The sequence below is a fragment of the Saccopteryx leptura genome, chromosome 1 (genome assembly GCF_036850995.1).
Source record: "Saccopteryx leptura isolate mSacLep1 chromosome 1, mSacLep1_pri_phased_curated, whole genome shotgun sequence".
NCBI classification, from domain to species: Eukaryota; Metazoa; Chordata; class Mammalia; order Chiroptera; family Emballonuridae; genus Saccopteryx; species Saccopteryx leptura.
The window spans coordinates 170,010,889-170,027,165 of NC_089503.1; the positions used below are offsets into that span (position 1 = coordinate 170,010,889).

General features: G+C 42.0%; 1 protein-coding gene across 1 annotated transcript in view; it reads right to left on the reverse strand.

Annotated features, from left to right (window-relative positions):
* USH2A (usherin) overlaps positions 1 to 16,277 on the reverse strand; it is a 538,690-nt gene that overhangs the window by 380,715 nt on the left and 141,698 nt on the right. The window contains exons 18-21 of the mRNA XM_066379924.1: positions 14,987 to 15,256; positions 13,241 to 13,407; positions 11,970 to 12,114; positions 2,347 to 2,577 (exon numbers count right to left, since the gene is read on the reverse strand). Of these exons, the coding sequence (XP_066236021.1) occupies positions 2,347 to 2,577; positions 11,970 to 12,114; positions 13,241 to 13,407; positions 14,987 to 15,256 (813 nt within the window). The remainder of the gene's footprint in view (positions 1 to 2,346; positions 2,578 to 11,969; positions 12,115 to 13,240; positions 13,408 to 14,986; positions 15,257 to 16,277) is intronic.

A 16,277-nucleotide genomic window follows, 5' to 3' on the forward strand; every position in this document is an offset into this window, starting at 1 on the left:
TAAAAAATATTTAAAAAAAAAAAAAGTAAAAAATATCCCCAAAAAACCTATTAACTTGAGGTAGACCAATTACTTTTAGAGTTAAAGAGAGCCTGAAACAGAAGCCAAAGCTACTAGTATAAAGGAGGCAGCAATGCCTCAGAACACGCCTGAGTGCAGAAGAACCCCTTCTCTCCCACGAATCACCAGGACTCCAGGGAGCAGTTCAAGCCAAATCACCATCTCCCTGCCCTGTCCTCCAAAAGATGTCTACTCCAACACATTTTCTGTGCAGCTGGAGGTTTTGTGATAGACAGAAGGATCCTGTTTAGCCAGGCCGGTGTTTACGGCCTAACTTTTTTAAGGCATGATTTGGAAGGCTTCCCAGACACTGCATCTGCCCCTAGCCCTGCACCTCGGAGTATAAGTCCCGCTCGGGAGACAGGGCAGATGACTAAATTTATTACTGGTGGACGGGCCACTCTATCTTTTGCTGCTGCAACAGTAGGTGATCCCATCAAAAATCTGTCTGCTGGCTCGCTGGCAAATCTAAGCCAACACGCATGCGGGGCTCTGCCCTGAAGTGGGAAACGTGGGGGGCCTGCTCCCTCAAAGAAGCACAGCCCCAGCCAAATGCTGGGCCGGAGAGGCCGCTTCTATGTCCGCTGGAGATAATCTTACTTTTTACCCTTAGGTTCTCTTCTAGACATCTATTTTTTTTATTCTTTTTCTTCCTTCCCTTGACTCTTACAAACACTATGCAGAAGGCTAGCAAGGGAGAGGGGGCTCAACGGTTGCTTTTCCCACTCCCAGTGAGATAACACCACCCTCCCCAGGCCTGGAGCTGGGCACGCATTAATCCCAATACATCTCACCTGGAGGGCGATCATGATTCATTGTGAATGTACACCGGCCGCCAGCCTCACTTAAGAGCAAACTATTTACTCTGTTAGGCGAAAATAAACCAGTCACCTCTGAGCTGCATCTTGTCACACGAATTCTATTGCATTGTCCTCAACCTGTGCACCATTTTATAGGTGCGCTCTTCACTCTGAAATGACTGCCCCACAGATTACATTGACAGCATTCTGAATTTACAAATTTTATATCTCTTCTCCTTTGTAAACTGGGAAAGTGAACTAGGAATCCTGAAGAGTTGCAGTTCTCTGTATTTATAGTGGACCAGTGCTCTTAAATACTATACACCATGAAAGACAGCAAGACCATGAGTCGGTGAGGCCACGAGGTGGGGTCGGATGCTGTCTCTGTTTACCTTTTTGACATTATTGGAGAATTCTTTGCATTGGCTTTCATAAAAAAAAAATCATATTAAAACATTTATATCTATTACTGTGTATTGGTGCCCTTAATTTCTTTTCCCCTGAAGCAAGTGCCTCACTTGCCTTACTCTAGGGCTGGCCACACAAGGTGTGTCTCCCTTAGGTAACATTTCCCTGTCACGCTCTCCACAGAACATGGCATTAACAGTTGTTACACTTTAAAGTCCCATCGCACAAGTGTTAGGAGTACTTATCTAAATAAAGTTAAAGCGCTTTCTTTTTTTTGTATTTTTCCGAAGCTGGAAATGGGGAGAGACAGTCAGACAGACTCCCACATGCGCCCGACCGGGATCCACCCGGCACGCCCACCAGGGGGCGATGCTCTGCCCCTCCGGGCGTCGCTCTATTGCAACCAGAGCCACTCTAGCGCCTGGGGCAGAGGCCAAGGAGCCATCCCCAGCGCCCGGGCCATCTTTGCTCCAATGGAGCCTCGCTGCGGGAGGGGAAGAGAGAGACAGAGAGGAAGGAGAGGGGGAGGGGTGAAGAAGCAGATGGATGCTTCCCCTGTGTGCCCTGGCCGGGAATCAAACCGGGGACCCCTTGCACGCCAGGCCGACGCTCTACCACTGAGCCAACCGGCCAGGGCCTAAAGAGCTTTCTTATATGTCTTGTTAGGAACTTTAATAACCTGATATATATCCTGAGAACTTCCCAGAACGTGGGGCATTTCTCCACACGCATTTGTCCCCAGGACTTTTCCACAGAGCCAGTGAATAATATTCTGAAGAAACAGTTCTAGTAAATTGTGTCCGATGGCCAAGCTTAGCACAAACTTTGACCTAATACAACAGATTTTCCACATCTATTTTATTTCCTTTTCTTTCCTCTATTTACCCCACTTCTTTTTCCAGAACACTAAAAAGATAAAGACATGTGGACACAATCAAGCTAATATATATTATCCAAGAGCTGAATTTTTATTTCCATAAAGAGACAAAGTAAAAACCCATTAAAAAGGATATCAAAGTAACAGAAACGTCTATGGCCCTTTGCGCCTCTGAAGTCAAGTGACATTCGACACACTTACCGGTGAAGTCGGTGTTGATGGGGTGAGTGGAGCTGGGAAATTGATAATATCCATGTCCTGTGAACCGGGTCCCCTCTGTCACCTGGGCCCCTGGTGCCATGAGGGCCGGCTCCTTCCTCTCCAGCTGATAGACAGGAAGAGGGCCGTTCAGCTGTCCTGGTGCGAGCCAGCGTGCGCGGACTGTGGTGCTATTGACCCCTTCCACCAGAGGCGGCCCCAGCTGCGCTGGCGCTGAGTGGGAGAGAGCACTTGTTACTATGGCTGAGAGTGTAGTTCCCATCTCTAGACACAGACTCTCACACGCATGGACATGTGCACTGTAGATATCACACTCAAAATCCTACCTGTTGGGCCCTCGAGTATGCGTATGGTTCTAGGAACTAAACAGATGAGACGGGGTTTACCTAAACTGTGAATGAACACAGCTGAATGACGAACTAAAGAGGGCAGTGACTTAGAGGACGCTGGACTCAGCCCTCCCATGAGCAAGTGAAATATACTCTCAGAGAGGTAGCAGTGACTCCTGCCAGGTACTGAGCACTTAGTGGACAGCTTCTGAGAACCAACGAGAGAGAGAGAGAGAGAGAGAGAGAGAGAGAGAGAGAGAGAGAGAGAGGGAGGGAGGGTAGAAACAGAGAAGCCGAGGGAGAACTCTGGGGGCAGAGGAGTGGAGGAGCATCTTTGTTCAGACCCCCTCCACCTTGCTCGGGCTGCAGGTGCTCTACCCAGGGTTCTGACCCACCTGCAAGGTCACCAGCTGGTTCTTCACAGCTGCCTTGCCTGGCACCTTCTGTCCCTGAACAAAGGCAGCAGGAATGGGGACAACAGGGTGTCAGCACACCTGCCCGGCCTGCTTGCCAAGAGCTGCTCCTGCCTGTAGGCGGGGGCCCCAGGCACTGGGAGCCCCTACAGCAGCTTCTCCAAGCCTCCTCAGACATCACACACAGAGGCCGCTTCTGGTACAACAACCATGAGAGAGACTGCACAGAGAAAGCTGGGAGCCTGCAGAACTCCCCAGGAGCTGCAGAAACGCCTGAGCTCGAGTCCACCTGCACGGGGTGGACGTGGTCTCCAGTTAGGTGCTGCGGCCCACCTGACAGGTCTCCTGAAGCCTCTTTCACCAAACAAAGGGAGCAATCAGGACCAACCCAGCACTCCCACGTGCACCTGGCCACCTCAGCCAGCACTGCCCAGCTCAGGAGGCTGTAGGCACCTGCTCCTTCACACCTATCAGCCTGCCAAGACCTGGGCACACACAGTCTGCACAGGGCCAGCTTCTAGATGAGGCCACTGTCCCAAGACTGGAAGAGACAGTTATTTTGTCTGATTCATATAATCAAACCTAGAAAGTCACACAAAATTAAAACAGAAAAATTTCTCTCAAATGAAAGGAGGGAAGATAGTGAGACAGCCTCCCACATGCACCCCAACTGGGATCCACCTGGTAAACCCATCTGGGGAAGATGCTCAAATCAACTGAGTTATCCTCAGGGCCTGGGCCGATGCTTGGACCAATCAAGCCACTGGCTGTGAGAAGGGAAGAGGAAGAGAGAAGGGCAAGAGGGAGGGGGAAAGAAGCAGATGGTCGCTTCTCATGTGTGCCCTGACCAGGGATTGAACCCCAGGGACCCAGGACGTCCACACACAGGGCCAACACTCTCCCAGGGGTCCCCAAACTATAGCCTGTGGGCTGCATGCAGCCCCCGAGGCCATTTATCCGGCCCCCGCCGCACTTCCGGAAGGGGCACCTCTTTCATTGGTGGTCAGTGAGAGGAGCATAGTTCCCATTGAAATACTGGTCAGTTTGTTGATTTAAATTTACTTGTTCTTTATTTTAAATATTGTATTTGTTCCCTTTTTTTTTTTTTTTTTTTTTTTTTTTTTTTTTTTTTTTTACTTTAAAATAAGATATGTGCAGTGTGCACAGGAATTTGTTCATAGTTTTTTTCATAGTCTGGCCCTCCAACGGTCTGAGGGACAGTGAACTGGCCCCTTGTGTAAAAAGTTTGGGGATCCCTGCTCTATCCACTGAGCCCATCGGCCAGGGCCAATAACTGCTTTTAAAAACAATATACATAACTGCTTTAGGTTTTATGAAACAAAATTCTATATCAATACAAAGCACTGTTATTACTAACGAATGATACATCTTTCAAATTACACTGGATAAAGGAATATAGTTCATCCACATTAAAAAACTTTTTGTATTTACTTAGAAAATCTTCTTATAAATGTGGAGTATAAAATAGAACTTCAACATCCATCCTTTCAAAGAAGAAGAGCACCCGGAGTCTTTTTTCACTTGGAATAAAATTACCATGTTCTTATACTGTTTGCAATAGCTCTGTAATCTGATTACTAGTCTGTCTCCTCTGTTTATAAGCATTCTTTTATAAAATGCTTGATAACATACATTCTTCTCTATGCAGCATTTATTACTTTATAAACTGATTAATAGCATATCATTACAGTTAAATTTACGCCTGTGGGATTTATGTAGTGTGGACTTCAAACATCATTGGGTAAGAAATGAAGGCAAAATGAGCAGAAGCTCTTGCTGATGACAGGTCTTTAAAGCCAAACCTCTTTCTTCCTTTTCAAGGCAGAGTTTGTTGTCTCTGAAGACTGCAGGACCATGTCGGTATCTTAAAACATCATCCACATTCCACTAGGAAGACAGGGATCCAGGAACGAATAGCCTTCCTGCATTGCAGGGGTCTGTGGGCACATCCCCAGGTACCATGGCAATAGAAAAATGATCTTGACTTTTTTCTCTGAGATGCACAACTGTCACAGAAAAGGTGGCTGGCCAGATACTGCAAGGCCAAACCACCTGCAGACAAGCACTGGGACCATGACTCAAGCAAGAAGTCTGGTCATGAAACCATGATTTTCCAATTGGCAACTGACCTTCATTGATGGCTACTCAGGGACAGGAGGAGGAAAGGGTTCCGTCTCCCACCCCGCCAGACTCTCAGATCACTCAGTGTTGCCTTGTTGACAATCCCCGATTAGGTAAAAAGGAACAAACTCTATTTTTACAATGTCCTTCTTTCTTATGAGTCTGCTTCAAGAAAGAATGTGTATACTGACACTGACCTGGAAAAGGAGAGAACTCACATTCTCCACTGGCTCTTTGAGCTGCTTGTCATGGGACATGGGTGACCCCATTCCTGGGTCTCCCTGTCCTCCAACACCTCAGTGTTGAGAAGCATAATGGACCTCATCATTCCTAGGCTTTCTTCCAGTTTCAAAGTTCTAGGACTGAACGTGTCCAAGCCCTGCTTCTCAGTCCGTGAACTGGGGGTGGAAAATGCTGGACATATGGATCCCTCAGCCCCCCAGGAGGCGGGCTTAGCCCCCCTTCAGCTCTGAGATTCATGTTTCATCAGCCCAACATGGCAGGTGAATATTACTATTTTTCTGCATTCTACGACATAAGGAAAAGCCAGAAAGTGCAGCTTTGAGAGACTTGAAGGGATATCACCTCTCAGGTGAAAAATACATACCCTTCGTCAGCCAAAGTCGTGGTAATCCGCCATCATTGTGGTGATCAGCCATCGATTGCACAGAGAGAGTAGGAGCCATGTTCCTGCACTGTGCAAGGGGCAGCGAGGAGTGCGGCGCGCCCCATACCCCCCCAGGCCCACCGTTAGGAAAAGGCAGTTGCTTGGACTATAATTATGGCATTTGTGCTACCCCAACTTGAAGCTTTTATGGGGCTTCTGCAATTAACTACTTAAATGCATCGTAACACTTGCTTCTCTGACAGCAAGGTATTGATTTTTCATCATTTCCCAGTCTCCTCCAGCACAAATAAATGTACTACAGTTACAGTTAATGCACTGTGTACATGCATTAAACGCTGGTGCGATGCGGTTTGTTGCTCTGTGACGTGGAGCACCGAAGCCTGGCCTCTCAGACGGCGCGGTCCTGGTCCAGCCTGGGCATGGAGACTGCCATTGTCCTTGGGACTCCCAGTTGTCTAACTTCTAGAGCTTTTATTTTTTAATAGATTACTTGGGCTTAAAAAAAGGAGGGTGGGGTGGATGTAAAACTTTTATAGATGTCCGTGTAGGATAAAAGTAGATATAGTCTCACAGGGAAGATATGGCTGATATTTTCTGAAGGGTGTCACTGTGGAACCTATGGCCACTTGGATTGGGTGAATTTCTGCCTCTTTCTCTGCACATATTCAGGGTACACATCTACCCCAGTATTTTGCATGCTGTAGTCTCTGATTCAGTTTTTACACATTATAAGTGTGTTGTTTTAATGCCTTACTCTAATTAGTATGGTATAAAGCTAAAGCAGCGTTTTAAAAAGTGTGAATTCTGCATGCCATAGCAGGGTACCAAAAAAGGCCCTGGCGAGCCCCCACTAAAGCTACATTCCTCAGTCCAGACCTCACGACAGAGGTCATTACACATTTTATCAACTCATCCTTTTTGGTGAATCCACACACTCCCAAATCAAAGTTGGCGAGTGAAAGCAGTTAATTCTATTTTGTTAGAAATCATATCATTTTAGTTTTAGCGTCTAAGACAGATGCCAGCATCTCACTCTGAACAGATGGTAATTCCATCTAATAGTGCATCTCTGTATTAGTGAGGTCTGTTGTGTATACAAACAGTAATAAACAGTAGGTAAGGATCAAAATAAATTTTAATTGTTGACATTAGATTCTGGCAGCCACAGTTCTAAGGCTGCACAGTTCCTTTTTCGGGTCTGTCAGATTGATGGGGGCTGCAAGCACTTTGCCGAAAGCTGCCGGGCCCCAGTTTCAATAAAAGAATGTTCGCAGGCCACCAGTTCCTGGTTCTGCATCAGGATATCTGTTCCCCTGCACTGAGACGATTCTTTGAGAATGACTTGGGACTGGTGCGACCATCTCTGGAATGGTCTACCAGAATTTCCCTTCAAATGGTCCTGAAGGACTGACCATGCAATTAAGAGGTTGATATAAAAGGTTATGTCCTATTATTATGGGGGGGTCATATTATCATCACAGCTGCTTCTGTATCATGCTAAGTGAGGGTCTCCTATTCCTGTTGTTCTGTGTGCAAATCTGGGCATTCCTGAGCGTCTCGGAAAGTGACATCATTCCCAGGATCTTGTTGGCTTTGCCCATGTCTGAAGGATTTTCCCGATAATCATAGCTCTCATCACTCAGCGGCTCTTCTATAGGCTTTACCTCGGCTCAAGTGTGCCAACAAGCACCCATTTGCTTCTGAGACTGCCACTGGCGACCTGGTATTACAAGTAGCAGTTGCTATGTATTTTGGGAGGCTGCCATGTTTTGTTTTGTTTTGTTTTGTTTAAAAAAAAAAGAATCATGGGGAATAAAAAGAGTTTGGCATTCAGGTTACTGTTCAATAACAAACATGCTTTGCAATCATATTTCTTTAAAAAATGGATGCATTCTTTTTTTAATCATGAAAAATATATTGCTTCCACCATATGGGACAACCAACGACTCACCAACCGATTTAAGAGGCAGCATATTGAGCTGACCATATGTTACAGTACTGGTGAATGGCTGAGTGATTCATGCCCGTCACATTCTAGTATATCAATTAAAGCTCCTTGAAGTCTGCATGATTTGTGTCTCTGTTATTAAACCCTGCTAATTCATCCCACTTACACATCTGTTATAAATCTCTAGGAGTGCTGCATGATTCATGGCAATCTGTGAGCATGCTACAGCAAATTCTTCTCCTTGTAATTAACAGTAAATTGTTTTACTGCCATGCAATGAATTTTTCAGTTATATTGCAAATGAACTCCTAAATGTGCGGGTTCTTTCCTAAGAACCGACTTATATCATGAGGCAATTAAAAACTATTGCTTTGAACCAAAAGCTTTTCATCAAGAGAAAGACAACTTGAACAATCACTGAAGAGCTCGTGGAAATTTGATGCGGTGGAGGAAAAGGGTAAAATCACTTCTGTTGTCGAAAGAGCAAAACAAACAAACACACAAATGAGAACCTCCCCTGTACTCTGTCCGGATGTTGCCGGCATCCATGATGCCTGAGCACCCTGGGTGGGACTAGTTTGCACGGAGACCGTTTGTCGTAGTACCGAAGTCATCTGTCATTCCCAAATTTCTCAGACTGCTTTACACTCCTCTAATTGTGAAGCAATGCCTTTATTCTTGAAATAAATAATTGGATAATTAGCCCAGGGGAATCATCAGAGCATTCCCATGCCATTCGAGTGTTCTTGTCAAAGGTGAAGCAAATTCATTTCAGCTCGCCTCTGCGGCTCTTCGAAGACGCTTTGATTTTTTCCTCCCCCAGTTTCCTGGCAGCGGCCTCCGATTCATGAGTCCATACATCAAGTCAGTAGTTTAACAACAAATGGAATTAAATTCAAAGAAGGGAAACTAATTGAAGGACAGCAACAAAAGTGTTTGGTAATGTGCTTTTTAATATGGCATGCCACATTTGCATGATAATTTTTTTCCCCTTTTTAGCATGAAGCAGAAAGTGACTTGCTTAATGAGGGATTATTCAAGACAGGAACGAGCAAAATGCATTCATAACTAAGAACAAAGATCGTATTATGAAACAAAAAAGAGGCAACCTCGGAAAAGTAACGGGATGATTGGTTTATGCAGTATGAATAAAAAGATAAAAAAATATTTATATTGGTATTCACTAATGACTATATATACAAGATTGTGTAATTAAAATTATAAATTAACATATTAAGAGTGCTTGTTTAATCACTGTGGGTCCTAAAGACTTATGTACCTTGCATGCAAAACAATGTCTGTTTTTAACCCAGCAAGCAAACAGCCTATACATTTTACTTTGGATTCAGAAAAAAAAGCTTAATGCACCACTAATTACTTGCTTAATGGGAGACAGGCACGTCTGAGCTTGTAGTATGGAGGTCAATTTATGACAGGCAAAGGAAATAGCACATTGTTCCTCCAAGAATGGATCTCCACAAAGAATGTCTCTTAATAAAGGTTTCAAGTGTACTTAATTTGCAAAAGACGAAATGCACAAATATTCTAGATCAAAAGGGCAATTTTGAAAGTACAACAAAGACTCTAAGAGAGTCCAGTCTATCAGCTCATTGCCCTCCTACCCCCAGAAGCAACTCCAAAGCCATCAATGGCCTCACTGGAAGATTTTGGAAAGGGGAAACAAGCAGCTGTCTCTGGGAGAACCCCTTCCTCAAGTCAGATCTCAGGCTTTGTCAGGGCACAAAATCTAGAAGACTAGCAATGGAATATTCTGGATTAAATGCACCAATCTTAACCATGTATCAAACTGATAAAAGAAAATTTTAAACATTTATTGATTTTAGTGAGGGGGGGGAGAGAAAGAGGTAGGGAGAGAGAGAGGAACATTGATCTGCTCCTGTATAGGCCTGACCAGGGATCAAACCAGCAACCTCTGTACTTCGGGATGATGCTCTAACCAACCGAGCTATTGGGCCAGGGCAAAATAAATATTTAAAGCACAAGAGAGCAAATTATAATTCTCAAGCTCTTTCAGGAACCAGATAAGTCTTATAAGTATAATTTTATTTCTTTGACAGATTTAAGGAAGAAACACATTTTCACGACTTAGCGCTTTGAAAAGGCTGAATGCTACTTCTGATTTTTGGTATTCTTTTTCCAAATTTTGGAGATGCTGTTAACTTCTTTTGATCTCCAATAATGAGCTTAAGAGTAAAATTTCCCCACTAACCCCCTAGAATTCATCGGAGGAATATGTACCCTGCAAATTGCAATTTTACTACTGGAAGAAACCGCAAAATGAGAAACCTAAAGCTTCAATTCACTGTTAGTCCTTTCCTCCATCAAACCTGTTGACTGGCCTCAATGATGGACTTGCTCACTGTTTATTCCCTTGACTTAACAGCTACAAGTTACCTCTAGGTGTTTAATTTTAGAAAACACTTTACTTACTAAAAATAAGGTGGCAAGAAGGATATTAGATCTGTGACTGCTGGGTTTTGCCTCGTATTCTGATAGAAACAAGTAAGTTCACGCTCACTGACCTGAATACCCCTGAAATGGTATATTTCATAATAAGTCAAACAGCAAGCAAAAATTATTTTTTCATGTTTTTTGCCATGCAAATGATTTTACTCTGCTTGGTGGGTGAAGACTTGGAGTCCAGACACAATATACTAGGTCTGGAGATTAAGAAAAACACATTTCCCCCAGAGGAACACTAAAATAATTTGTCCTTCAGATAAGAAAGGATTTCACAAGGGAACAGAAGTTAATGTCATCTTCAACAAAACCTGACTAGAAGAGCAATTTTGGCAAAAAACGAAGAACCACCCATTTTGAATGGACCATTTCATCTTTCCTGCAAAGCTTCGGCTCCAGACATGCTCATCTGCGTGTTCCCCAGAGGGTCACCAAAGACCCATGTTCCTTGAGGTTCACAGTTATCTTGCTTTTCCTACAGCACATGGCATGGCGGGTGACATTCTCCTGCCAGACCTCTCTCCTCCCTTGACTTCCCGGATTCTGCTCTCCCTGGGTGTTTTTCCTAATGCTGATCAACTCCCTCTTTCCTTCCATCCTCCTTCCTCCAAGAATGTGCGCATTCATCAAGATGCCAAGTCATTCTGCATCTTCCCTGCTTTCACTAAGCTCCCATCATCTCTAAAGCTTTGGCTCCCCAGTGTCCACAGATGATTGCAGAACCTGCATCGTTCTTTTTTTTTTTTTTTAATTCATTTTAGAGAGGAGAGAGAAAGGGAGAGAGAGAGACAGAGAGAGAAGGTGGGGAGGAGCTGGAAGCATCAACTCCCATATGTGCCTTGACCAGGCAAGCCCAGGGTTTCGAACCAGCGACCTCAGCATTTCCAGGTTGATGCTTTATCCACTGCACCACCACAGGTCAGGCTGCATCATTCTTAAACTCCAGATTTGCTTCTTCTATTGCTGGCTGGTTATCTTTGTCATGGATGTGCTTCTATCAAATGATCTAACTTACACGCTTAGCTTTATTTCCATTATATTGAATGGTATCACCACGGTTATGTTATTGGAAATGTTATTGTAACTGATGTATGTCATGAGGAAGACAAATGAGACAGAGGACAGCCCCCCAGAGAATAGAATAGAAATGTTAAGTAGAAGTCTCAAGGTGCTAATTCAGATCAATATACAAAATCACCTTTTAAAAGGAGGTGAAATGTGATATGGATCTGCCCAAGGGGTAGGAGTCACCCTGCCCTGCCACTAAAGGTATTCAAATGTTGGACGGCACTTGGGAAAGAAGTTACAAGGATCTATCATTATTGGCTACAAGGCCACAGTGGACTCTTCTTCAACGTTTCACAAGCCTGAGAAACTGATCTCAGTTCTGTGTCCTCTGTCTTCCACCTACCCCCCAGGCATGCCTTTAAGCAGGATGAGCTTGTCTCATTTGTTTTTGCTTTCTCCAGCTCACAAGACTGATTCTTCTTTATTTTTTTTTTATTTAAAGATGCCAAGGTAAATAGCAATCAGGATTATTGAGGGAGCAGGAGAAAGCAAAAAAAAGACAAACATTAAGTCCAAACGAGAGAACGTGTTGAGCTTTGTAGGTGTTTGTTTATAAATACACAGTATATTTTTCATGTCCATTAAAACCGGCTTACCTGCTGCTAATGTCTGCCCTGCTTGTGAAGCGCTCATGACACAAGCTATCGAATTGCAGAGAGACACCGTAAAGTTGTAGGTCCTGTAAGGTTTTAGTCCTCTTACAATATAGGACAGCTGCTGGGGTTCAACAGTGGCCAACACCTTCAAGGCAAAAAAAAAAAAAAAAAAAAGAAAGAAAGAAAGAGAGAGAGAGAGAGAGAGAGAGAGAGAGAAAGAAAGAAAGAGCGAAAGAAAAAAAAAAAAAGAAATCAGATACTAATCAGTGTGAAAAGTGTAACCTTGGCCAGCAAAGTTACACTGAATTCAAACAGAAGGAATTACTGCCAATCATTCTTAGAAAAAGGGATTTTTGTTGTTTTGTAAAAGCCTCAACAAGCTAAGATTCAATTGATAATTGTAAAATCACACTGTTTTATGAGATAATGATCCAGTTCCTGAGTGGATAAATGAGGAAACCGAGTTACTGCTCCATAAAGCAGCGTGGTGGTAGGGTCATTGTCACCAATGGTGGAGATAAAGGACGGTGACATGGTCATTGTTATCATAAAGAAGTCCAATTAAAACCATAGGGCTTGGACCAGACTAACCCAAAGCAGCAGTGCTCCCATGCTATGTGATGAAGACTGCACAGAAACATAACGATATCTATCAAATGAATTAGCTTGTGGACATAGGAGAGCCTCAAACTCATCCACAATGACTATTACTCTCATTACTGCTAGCTGGAGTATGAATTACTACAAGGCAATAAATAGGTCAACATCGACCCCAAACCTGAGCATTATAACCTTTGCTATAAGCTGTGATAAATTCCATTCCTCGGATTTTTTATGAAGGAAATAGAAAATATGTAAAATGTACATTTAAATGTTCTTATCAATGTTATTTATATTTCCAAAAGAATTTATAGAATTTAAATATCAGCTGATTGTGCACTGGTTAAAAACATTATTGTACATCCAAATAATGCCATAGTCTATAGCTACTAAAAATAAACTTCTTGCAAAATTTTTAAGGGTATATTGTAAATGGAAAAAGTAGGTTTTATGAAACAAAATTATACAAACTTAGCTTTAATATATGCTCATATTAGAAAAAATAAGTTACATAAATAAAAGAGCTTTGTATATATCACATTATATTAGAAAATAAAAGCCCCATTTAAGCAATGTATATGGAAGACATCCGTTGCTGAATTCTGCACTCTGAAAATGTCCAATGAAGACATAATCCAATGTGGAAAGGCATGAGTTGAAAATAATATTACCTGTGAAAATACTGGAACAGACTGCCGAGGTGATTGTTCAGAAATCATATTGATGTCATACCCCACCACTTTTCCTCTCGTGACATTATCCGTTGGCTTCTCCCAGGACACGTTGAGAGAGTAGGGGGACAGGGGGAAGACTGAAGGGGGGGTCATAGAGACAGGCTCTGTCGATGACAACAATTACAACAGCAAAACAATGAACGCTGTACTTTTGAGTTTTTCAAAAAGAATCCACACATTTATTCAGGTTTTCGAAATACCCCATGTTTTACATAATATTCTGATTTTTTTTTATATCAAAGAATATACTACTGTGTATAAAAACTATTCTTTTTTTAACGTTATCTGCAAGGATGTTCTCCAATTTCATATTACTGGCCAAGACATTTTCAACTTATAAAATAAAAATTATCCAGGAATCTGATTGCATTCATTAAGATAACTTGTAGATAATTGGGTGGAAAACCATAGGTCTTTTAGCATATTTGAAAAAATAAAATGGAGTATTTTTCAGTCCACAAAATTCAAAACAATGCTTAGTGAGAAGTATTTCACTGAGACAAACCAATATAGCTGGGAGAATATTATTCTTCTGAAAGAAGTCTAAAATCTTCTAAATAACCCCCCAAATTTTTTTTAGGTTTTCAATAAATTCTGATTGATTGAGATGTGCAGCATATATACACACATACATTCTCCCCATGTCATCCTTGAGATCTTAATATGGATTTTCAAAGTGCTAACCAAAGGTGTATTATCAAAGGACCTCATCACACTTGCATTAGCCAGTGACCCATAAGATTATGAGGGTCCAGTGTTGCAGCTTCACCCATTACTTTTCATGTCTGACCTTGATTTTGCCCTTCCAGCATGCCATGGCTCATCACTTGTGCTATCATGGCACTATTATTTGTCCAAGATGGCTGGCAGTCATTAAGAGATGTTCAGGCACAATGCACATTTTATTCATGAAATGACTCCCTTGGACATCAACCTACAGCTACCCTGATCCTACACAGTCCTAACAGGTCCGAGTTAAATCAGGACTTGCGTTTCTTTAGAGACCCATGAATTCGAAGCATAACAAAAGTGGATTTTTATTTTTATTTTGTTAAAGACTCATAATAAACACAAAAATTGTTTTACATGTAAAGAGTAAGGTGGAAAACTAAAAATACCTCATTTTCCATAGTAAAGATATCTTCAGAAAATTTAAAAATTTTACCTTCCTTCCTTTTCATATTGCAATGCTTATATAAGAACACTTGAAGATTACAGATTTTGATATCCAGGATTCTGTCATTAGGCTCAATCTAGTTGCTAGACTATTTGTTTTGGAAAGAGAAATAAAAACTTAATCAGACTTGTGATGTTTGTGACAGGTATCTCCTTCATTGAACATGGATTGTGCTGAAATCGTAGCAAGATGAGAACATATGGCCAACCTACTGCAGGACGGGAAACCAGTCGCTATTTTGTAAACATTCCTAAAAGACTATTACTATCACTACAGTTAAGTCATTACCCTCTCCCCCATTGAAGTAATGAGCTAAAGCATTTTTCCCCTGAAAGTTACAGCAAGTACTTTATGACCTTGAGTTATCCATGTGACCCACCAAAATGTTATATTTATCCTTGGCTTATGGAAGTTTGTACTTCTAACTATAAGTGCTGTTGACTTTAATCGGAGGCAGTATTTTCATTCAGGGGTTTTAAAGGTAGAATTTAAAGCTTGATTCTCACCTGATTCTCTCGTTCTCTCTGAGGTCCAGGTGGAGGACACGCTGCCGGCCATATTTACAGCCAAGACTCTAAACTGGTACTCGGTGTAGGGCTCCAAGCCTGAGATGGTGGTGGCTGTCTGAGGAGGCGCCAATGCATTTTCATTGGCTAATTCTGCTGATGAACGAGGACTGAGCCAGCCGCTGCTCTCAAAAACCCGACTTTCTGCTGCTGCAGGTTCTCCATCAGACCTCAGTCTTTTCATGTAGAGTTCATACCTTATAATTATTCCTAAAAAAGTGAAGCAGTTAAATAAGATGACTCATCGGACAGACATTTTTAGGGGTGAGAGGAGTTAAAGTCAGTCAAAGAGTGTTGGCTTTTCCTTATCTTCTCACTCAATTACCTCTCCATCTCCTTTGTAATATATATAGATGGAAAGCACTTATAAAAAACAACAAACTGATGCATAGATGAATATATGAAATACTGCTAAGAAGCATATTCATGGAGTAAACAAACCAAATGGGAATGTATAAAAACACAAAATAACTATAATTTATGACAGGTAAACTCAATTTTGTTTTCAGGATGAATGGTCACAATTTCTACTGAGAACACCTATTTCTTTATTGGAATTTTACCAGCATACTTCCGATTTGTATCTTTTCAAATTTGGGGATTTTAATCTGGTTTCTGTTGACCATCATCCCTATCTGCATAAATATTAGGATATTATAGTTAATTTCTACCCAGTTTCATCAAGTTATTTAAAAAGTCTAAGAAAAAAAGGTTTGCCATAATTCATACATGCTATTAAATTACTAAAAATCTGTGATTGTGCATCTGGCCTATATAACAGGGTTCAATTGTATGAATACAAAACTTAACTTAATGGAGTCAGCTAGCCTATGCACATATTTTATTTTGTATTATTTTATATCCTTTTCTTGCCTAAAAGAGAAAATTTACTGCTTATAGGTGCCCTAACTTTGTGACACAGTCAAATATAATGCATTTTGTAAGTGAGTTTCAAATTAGAAAGATAATTTGTGTTGTGGCAGATGTCATTAAGAGCAAAGATAATATTAGCCTTTTAAGGGGCAATTTAAATGAATGCAGTTTGTTATTAGATTAAAGAAATACACTTGTTCCACTAACCAGGACACATACTATCTCCTGTCTTTAGGAACTGTTTCTCAATTGTTATATCCTGCAGTTGTAACAATGAGTACAATGGCCAGACTCTTACTGCACAATTGCAGGTTCCTTCACTTCTCACGGGTGTTTTGCCCATGAGGGTGCAGTCTAG